General features: G+C 56.2%; 1 protein-coding gene across 1 annotated transcript in view; it reads left to right on the top strand.

The window, feature by feature from the left end:
- LOC119922710 overlaps positions 1–9,012 on the top strand; it is a 401,181-nt gene that overhangs the window by 374,543 nt on the left and 17,626 nt on the right. The window contains exons 5-8 of the mRNA XM_038742400.1: positions 1,050–1,093; positions 2,187–2,244; positions 3,558–3,596; positions 4,077–4,158. Coding sequence (XP_038598328.1) covers positions 1,050–1,093; positions 2,187–2,244; positions 3,558–3,596; positions 4,077–4,158 — 223 coding nt within the window. The remainder of the gene's footprint in view (positions 1–1,049; positions 1,094–2,186; positions 2,245–3,557; positions 3,597–4,076; positions 4,159–9,012) is intronic.

Below are 9,012 nucleotides of genomic sequence, written 5' to 3'. Positions count from 1 at the left end.
GAGGCAGCGGCCCTAGGTGGGGAGGGGGGCATCAGCCCAAGGTGGGGCGGGGGGATAGCAGTAGACAGAACAGTGGGAAAGCACTGGGTGGAGCCGGGGGATAGCACTAGATGGAGCGGAGTGGGGGGCAGCGCTAGGCGGGGGGGATAGCACTAGATGGAGCAGGGGGGCAACAACCCTAGTCGGGGCAGGGGATGACAGCCCTAGGTGGAGCGGGAGGATAGCAATAGACAGAGCTGGGGGATAGCACTAGTCGAGGCGGGGGGTGGGGGGGTGACAGCACTAGGCAGAGCAGGGGGATCCAGAGCAGCTGATCCCCATGGAGATGAGGAATCCAGAGCTGAGCTTCCATCTCTAAGGGAAGGTGATTAGGGGGCATGTGGGGATGACAAGGGGTTACTGCAAGAAGAGGACCAGGTGTGCGGAGGAGCCTGTCACTCTCAGAACTGTGGCTGGTTCTACCAACTGGGGCTAAGGCTCTGCATAGGGAACTGCTTCTGTCCGACTTAACTCTGGGACTGTGAGCCCACTGTTGGGTAGGGACTGTCTCTATATGTTGCCAATTTGTACTTCCCAAGCGCTTAGTACAGTGCTCTGCACCTAGTAAGCGCTCAATAAATACGATTGATGATGACTGAGAAGACCCAGGGTCCTTAATTCTATAGAGGGGTCACTTCTCCCTGAATGCAGACCTGTCCACAGGGTCACCCTGCAAATCCCCAGTTCCTTTAGAGGTGGAACCCCTCTGTGCTTGACAGTGACTGCCTCTGAGGGAGATGGGAGGGTGTTGGGGGAGGAGTAGGGGGGAAGAGCCTAGTGTTAAGAGTGAAGCTCATTAAATGTTCTGTGGCTTGCTAGACATGAGCCTTGGCTCCTGCAATTCATCAATGGTATCTGTGTGCTTAGTATATGCAGACCAATGTACTAAGTGTTTGGGGGGGGGAAAAACAAAGCAACAGAACTAGCACACCTGTTGCCTGACTCATGACGTCAGAACACCTGTCCCCACTTGACTGCAATTCTAACCGAGTTCCCTTTCAATCTTATAGGTCCAGCATCTGTTTGTTGGGGAGTCCCAGGTGATACAACACAGGTAAGGGAAGGATATGAGTAAAAAGATAGGTACATGATGTGGGGTGAAAGCTTCAGTGCTTAAAGGGTGGGATGAAGTGCATGAGCGAGCTGGAAGGGAAAACAAAGCGTATGTCGGAAGGGGCGTTGGGGGCCCGGGAGGATGAGAGCTTTAGTCGAGGCAGGCTTATTAGAGCCCATTCCAGTAGGGTTTTTAAAGCTGTGGGAGACGGGTGGTAGATCCACTGGGTAGGTACGAGGTGGGGGTCCAGAGGGGAGGATGTGTGGGATGGGTTAAGGGTGGGTTGGTGGTCCAGGTGAGGCGTAAGGAGCTTTCAGGCTCTTCCTGATCCTGGGTTAAGGCCGTCCGGAGGTGGATGTTGGAGGAGTCCTGATGATGGGAAGAGATGGATGGGGGGATTTTCCTTCCCAGAACCTTCTCACCACCCCTCCAGGCCATGAGGACTGTTGCCCCTTCAGTGAGAACCCAGAGCAGCTGATCCCCATAGAGAGGAAGAATCAGGAGCTGAGCTTCCATTGCTTAAGGGAAGGTGATTAGGGCATGTGTGGATGATTAGGAGTTACTGCAGGAGGACTACAAGGTGTGTAGAGGGGCATGTCTGTCTCAGTATTCCACCATCTGGACCTAAGACTTTGTGTAGGGAACTGGTTCTGTCTGATTTGACTGTGGAACTGAGAAGACGCAGGACCCTTAATGCTATAGATGGGTCATTCCTGCTTGAACCCACAGTCCTATCCACAGGGTCACTCTGCAAATCCTCTGCTCCTCTAGAGGTGGAACCCCTTTGTGCTTGACAGTGACTGCCTCTGAGGGAGTTAAGAGGGGGTGGGGGAATGGGGGTGTGGGGAGAGCCTAGTTAACTGTGGAGTTGACTAGGTGTTTTGTGGCTTGCTAGATGGGAGTAGTTCTAGGCTGGAACACTTCCCCCAAGGCCCTCCCTGCAGAGCTGTTCTGTGGCGGTTTCATCCTCGTGGATGTTGACCTTACCCATGCCCTCAGCGTGGGTGGAGGTCGGGTAGTGGGTTGAAGGGCCTAAGACTCCCTCTCAGAAGGCTTCCTGTCCACTCAGACTTGCTCTTTCTTGGTTCTCCAGCTTCTCTCTGTAGCTGTGGAAGTTCTAAAGGACACTTGGTTCCTCCAATCCATCAATGGTATGTGAGTGCTTAGGATATGCAGAGCACTGTACTGTTTGGGAGAATTCCATGCAACAGAACTAGCCCACCTGTTGCCTGCCACCCTCACACACCCACTTCAGCACACTTGTCCCCACTTGTCTGCAATTTTAAGAGAGTTCCCTTTCAGTCTTATAAGTCCAGTGTCTGTTAAATGGGGGTGGGAGGGGAGGGGGCTGTTTCCAGACCATACAACACAGGTGAGGGAAGGATTTGAGTCAAAAGATATGTACTTAATTAATGGGGGGTTAATGCTTCAGGGCTTAGTGGGTGAGTGTGTGCATGGGTGAGCTGGGAGGGAAAATGAAGTGTGTGTTTTGGGTGTCCCGGGGGGTGGGGTGGAGAGATGAGAGCCTGAATCAGGGAAGGCTTGTGGGAGAAGAGATTATTTCGGTAGGGCTCGTAAAGATTTGGGAGACTGCTGATATGTCCACTGCGTGGATAGGGGGTGGGAGTTCTGGGGGGAGGATTGTGGATTGGATTGAGGGTGGATGTGGTCCAAGTGTCCCCCTTCAGTGAGGACCCAGAAGAGCTGATTCCCATGGTAAGGAAGAATCGGGAGCTGAGCTTCCATCTCTAAGGGAGGTGATGGTGGAACTGAGAAGACCCAGTGTCCTTAATTCTCCAGATGGGTCAATCAATTCTACCTGAATCCACAGCCCCGTACACAGGGTCACCATGCCACATCCTCGGTCCTTCCAGAGTTGGAACCCCTCTGTGTGTGACAGTGACTGCCTCTGAGGGAGTCAGGAGGATGTCGGGGGCAGGGGAATAGGAGGAGGGGAGAGTCTAGTGTTTAATAGTCTAGCTGGCTAGGTGCTTTCTGGCTTGCTAGTCATGAGTTCTTCTAGGCCAGGAAATTTCCCCAACTTTCCCCAGGGCCGTTTATGGGGGATATCATCCCTCCCCTATCCTGACCTCATTAATGCCTGCATTGGGGGTCAGGGGTGGGTAGAGGGGTGAAGGGCCTAGCACTCTATATAGGAAGGCTATCTGGCCACTCATGCTTCCTCTCCAGTCTTCAGCTTCTTGCTGTGGCTGTGTTTAGTTCTAATAGACACTGCGTTCCTGCAATCAGTCGACGGTACTGGAATGTTTACTACATGCAGAGCACTAACCTAAGTGCTTGGGGAGAGTAGAGTGCAGTGGAATTAGCAGGTGTGTTCCCTGTAGCCCTGACTCACCACCACAGCACATTTGTCCCCACTTGTCTGCTCATTGTGGTGTCTCCTTCCTTAAGACTGTTAGGCATGTCTTACATATTGTAGCATAGTTCTTTTTCAGTAGTCTAGGTCCAGCATCAGTTTATTGGAGGGTCCCAGCTGATACAAGTGAGAGAAAGAGCTGAGTATATGTACCTAATTTCTGTGGGGCGAATGCTTCATTGCTTGGTGGGTGGGATTAAGTGCATGGGTGAGTTGGAAGGGAAAATAAAGTGTGTGTGTGTGTGTGTGTGTGTATGTGTCTTTCTGTCCATTCGTCCATCGTATTCTCCCGTGGAGTTCAGTAGCATCCAACCTGCATCTTTGGTAGGGAGCATAGAAGGGTTTGGTACAGAGTACTGCAAGCCTTCCCACTCCCCTGTTTAGTCTGCCACTGGAGACTTGTTGTCCTTTAAGTCCAGGCCTCTCCCAACCTGGGGGTATGGAGATTCAATGGCAGGGGTAGGGAAGGGTGGAGAATCCAGGCTATCTGTGGCTGTTTTCTCACACCTACTGAAAACCAGGTTGACTTGTGGGGTATTGGAGGAATGTCTCTGTTACAGAAACTGCATCATTTGCATCTCTACTCATTTCCTTCTCAACTTGCAGGAGCACCATCAGACCGATCCTTCCGGGAAGTGCTGCTGGGTGAAATCTCGGCAATAGGACCACTTCAACGATATCATAACTGGTGAGAAGTAATAACTTGGTCTGTCATCTGCTCAGCAATAGTGATTCCCCTCTCTCACTGATTCCCATGCCTATTTCCTTGACCATCTGTTCTAGACTTAATTCCTACCTTGAGCCCCCAGGGACCACAACCCCTTCCTGCTCAAAGGAGGCAACTTCCAGGGCTTAATAATTTACTCTGCATAACCAATACTTTCCTATCAGAGACTCGAGCCACTGGATTTACCTAGTCTCCAAATAATCCTCAACCACTCCACAACCACCGTCATCCTTCCCAGCTACGCATTCTCCGTTGGGTCCTATGTGCCCCTGTTCTCCACCGGGTCTGGTGCGCCCCCCCACCCTCCATCTGACAGGAACTGTTCCCCCCCACTCCGCCCCCCTGCTCCAACGGGACTTGTCCCCCATGCTCCATCTGGCCCTATTGTCGTTTTCTGTAAGGTCCTATCTCTCCTTCTCTATCCGGTACTATCACCCCTTCTCTGTCTGGTTCTGCCCCCCTTCTCTGTCTGGCTCTGTAGCTTGGCTCCCTCCGGACCTGCCCCGGGCCTGCTCCCTCTGGACCCGCCCCCTGCTTTCTCTGGATCCCTGCTCTCTCTGGACCGGCCCCACCCCTGCCCTCTCTGGACTGCCCCCCACCCCTGCCCTCTCTGGACCGCCCCCCCCAGCTCTCTGGGCTGCCCCCCGGAGTGCTCTCTGGACTGGCCCCCCACCCTGGCTCTCTCTGGACTGGCCCCCCACCCCTGCTCTCTGGACTGCCCACCCCCCCACCCCCGTTCTGTCTAACTATTCCTGCCTTGCTCCTTCTGGAATTATTCCCGCCTTACTCCGTCTGTAACTATCTCCCCCACCCCCCACCCCGCTCTGTCTGGACCTATCCCCACTGTTCTGTATGGACCTATCCCCCCTGCTCCCTCTAGTCCTGTTGTCCTACTCTCTAAGGTCCTATGTAGGGACTGTCTCTATATGTTGCCAACTTGTACTTCCCAAGCGCTTAGTACAGTACTCTGCACACAGTAAGCGCTCAATAAATACGATTGATCACCCCTTCTCTTTCTGTTTCTGCCCCCCTTCTCTGGCTGTGCAACCTTGCTCCCTCGGGACCCGGCCCCCCCTGCTCCCTCGGGACCCGGCCCCCCCTGCTCCCTCGGGACCCGGCCCCCCCCTGCTCCCTCGGGACCTGGACCCGCTCGCTCCCTCCGGACCCGCCCATGCCTGCTCTCTCGGGACTGGGTGCTCTCTGGACCGCCCCCCTCCCCCCCAGATCTTTCCGGAAGTATTCCCCCCCCCCCCCAACCCCTGGTCTGTCTGGAACTATTCCCACCTTGCTCAGTCTGGAACTATTTCTCCCCCCCCCCCGCCCCCCTTTGCTCTGTCTGGACCTATCCCCCCTGCTCCCTCTAGTTGTATTGTCCTTCTCTGTAAGGTTCTATGTCTCCTCTCTAAGTGGTCCTATCACCCTTTCTCTGTCTGGTTCTGCCCCCTTTCTCTGGCTCTGCTGCCTGGCTTTCCCTGGACCCACCTGCTCTCTCCAGACCGGCCCCCTCCTCTCTCTCTCTCTCTGGACCGGCCCCCTCCTCTCTCTCTCTCCGGACTGGCCCCCTCCTCTCTCTCTCTCTCTCTCTCTCTCTCTTACCGACGGCCTCCGCCTCTCTCTCTCCTCCTCTCTCTTTCTCTCCGGACCGGCCCCCTCCTCTCTCTCTCTCTCCGGACCGGCCCCCTCCTCTCTCTCTCCCTCTGGACCGGCCCCCTCCTCTCTCTCTCTCTCTCTCCGGACCGGCCCCCTCCTCTCTCTCTCTCTCTCTCCGGACCGGCCCCCTCCTCTCTCTCTCTCTCTCTCTCCGGACCGGCCCCCTCCTCTCTCTCTCTCTCCGGACCGGCCCCCTCCTCTCTCTCTCTCTGTCTCTCTCCGGACCGGCCCCCTCCTCTCTCTCTCTCTGTCTCTCTCCGGACCGGCCCCCTCCTCTCTCTCTCTCTCCGGACCGGCCCCCTCCTCTCTCTCTCTTTCTCTCTCCGGACCGGCCCCCTCCTCTCTCTCTCTCTCTCTCTCTCTCTCTCTCTCTCTCTCTCTCTCTCTCTCTCTTTCCGGACCGGCCCCCTCCTCTCTCTCTCTCTCTCTCTCTCTCTCCGGACCGGCCCCCTCCTCTCTCTCTCTCTCTCTCTCTCTCTCTCTCCGGACCGGCCCCCTCCTCTCTCTCTCTCTCTCTCTCTCTCTCTCTCACTCTCTCTCCGGACCGGCCCCCTCCTCTCTTTCTCTCTCTCTCTCCGGACCGGCCCCCTCCTCTCTTTCTCTCTCTCTCTCTCCGGACCGGCCCCCTCCTCTTTCTCTCTCTCTCTCTCCGGACCGGCCCCCTCCTCTCTCTCTCTCTCTCTCTCTCTCTCTCTCTCTCGCTCGCTCTCTCTCTCTCCGGACCGGCCCCCTCCTCTCTCTCTCTCTCTCTCTCTCTCTCTCTCTCTCTCTCTCTCTCTCTCTCTATCTATCTCTCTCTCTCTCTCTCTCTCTCTCCGGACTGGCCCCCTCCTCTCTCTTTCTCTCTCTCTCTCTCTCTCTCTCTCTCTCTCTCTCTCTCTCTCTCTCCGGACCGGCCCCCTCCTCTCTCTCTCTCTCTCTCTCTCTCTCTCTCTCTCCGGACCGGCCCCCTCCTCTCTCTCTCTCTCCGGACCGGCCCCCTCCTCTCTCTCTCTCTCTGGACCGGCCCCCTCCCCCGCTCTCTCTGGACTGCCCCCACCTCGGGACCGCCTCCCCTGCTGTCTCTGGTCCGCCCCCCCCCATTCTGTCTGGAACTATTCCTGCCTTGCTCCATCTGGAACTATTACCCCCCCACCCTTTTGCTCCTTCTGGACCTATCCCCACTGTTCTGTATGGACCTATGCTTCCTGCTCCCTTTAGTCCCATTGTCCTTCTCTGTAATGTCCTATCTCTCCTTCTCTATCTGGTCCTATTACCCCTTCTCTGTCTGGCTCTGCTGCCCAGCTCTCTCCGGACCCCCCCCCCCCCCCCGGGCTCTCTCTGGACCGGCCCCTCCCCCACTCTCTCCCGACCACACCCCCCTGGCTCTCACTGGACTGGCACCCCCCCCCGCCCCCCGCGCTGTTTCTGGACCGGCACCCCCCCACTCTTTCTGGAAGTATTCCCCCACGGCCCCCCGTTCTATTTAGAACTATTCCCGCCTTGCTCCGTCTGGAACTATTCTCCCCACTTTGCTCTGCCTGGACCTATCCCCACTGTTCTGTATGGAACTATACCCTCTGTTCCCTCTAGTCCTATTGTGTTCTCTGGAGGTCCTATCTCTCCTTCTCTATCTGATCCTATCACCCCTTCTCTGTCTGTTTCTGCCACCCTTCTCTGTCTGGCTCCACAGCCCGGCTCTCTCTGGACTGCCCTCCCCCCCACTCTTTCGGGAAGTATTCCCCCCTCCCCTGTTCTGTCTGGAACTATTCCCGCCTTGCTCCATCTGGAACTATTCCCCCCCTTTGCTCTGTCTGGACCTATCCACACTGTTCTGTATAAACCTATTTCCCCCCTCTCCCTCTAGTCCTATTGTCCTTCTCTGTAAGGTCCTATCTCTCCTTCTCTAACTGGTCCTATCACCCCTTCTCTGTCTGGTTGTGCCATCCTTCTCTGTCTGGCTCTGCAGCCTGGCTCTCTCTGGACCTGCCCCCGCCCACTCTCTCTGGACCGGGCCCCCCAGCTCTCTCTAAACCGCCCCCCCACCCCACCCCACCCTCTCTGGACCCCCCCTACCCCCTGTCTCTGGACCAACCCCCCCCGACATCAGCTCCTTCTGGAAGTATTTCCCCACCTCCCCTTCCCACCCCCACGCCGTTCTGTCTGGAACTATTCCTGCCGTGCTCCGTCTGGAACTCTCCTCCCCCTCCCTTTGCTCTGTCTGGACCTATCCCCACTGTTCTGTATGGACCTATTCCCCCTGCTTCCCCCAGTCCTATTGTCCTCCTCTGTAAGGTCCTATCTCTCCTTCTGTATCAGGTCCTATCACCCCTTCTCTGTCTGGCTCTGCAGCCCGGCTCTTTCCGGACCCCCCCCCCCCCCCCCCCCGCTCTCTCTGGACCACCCCCCCAGCTCTTTCTGGACAGCCCCCCCCCCAGATCTCACTGGTCCGTCCCCCCTACTCTTTCTGAAAGTATTTCCACCCCCACCCCCCGGTATTCTGTCTGGAAGTATTCCTGCCTTGCTCTGTCTGGAAGTATTTCCCCCCCTCACCATTCTGTCTGGAACTATTCCTGCCTTGCTCTGTCTGGAAGTATTCCCACCTTGCTCTGTCTGGAACTATTCCCCGCCTTTGCTCTGTCTGGACTTATCCCCACTGTTCTGTATGGACCTATCCCCCCTGCTCCCTCTAGTCCTATTTTCCTTCTATTTAAGGTCCTATCACACCTTCTGTGTCTGGTTCTACCCCTTTCTCTGCCTGGCTCTGCTGCCCAGCTCTCTTCGGACCCACCCCGCCTGCTCCCTTCGGACCTGCCCCTGCCTGCTCTCTCCGGTTCGACCACCCCCCACCTGGCGCTGTCCCTGGACCGTCACACACACACACACACACACACACACACACACACACACACACACACACACACACACACACACACACACACACACACACACACACACACCCGTTCTTTCTGGACATATTCCCCCCTCCCTCCCCCATTCTGTCTGAAACTATTCCTACCTTGCTCTGTCTGGAACTATTCCCCATCTTTGCTTTATCTGGACCTATCCCTACCGTTCTGTATGGAACTATCCCCACTGTTCCCTCTAGTCCTATTTTCCTTCTCTGTCTGGCTCTGCAGCCTGGCTCTCTCCAGACCCACCCCCACCCGCTCTCTCCTGATCCTG

Source organism: Tachyglossus aculeatus, unplaced genomic scaffold (genome assembly GCF_015852505.1).
Source record: "Tachyglossus aculeatus isolate mTacAcu1 unplaced genomic scaffold, mTacAcu1.pri scaffold_121_arrow_ctg1, whole genome shotgun sequence".
Classification (NCBI taxonomy): domain Eukaryota; kingdom Metazoa; phylum Chordata; class Mammalia; order Monotremata; family Tachyglossidae; genus Tachyglossus; species Tachyglossus aculeatus.
The sequence above is the reverse complement of the archived record's forward strand: the minus strand, read 5'-3'. Positions and strand labels throughout refer to the sequence as shown.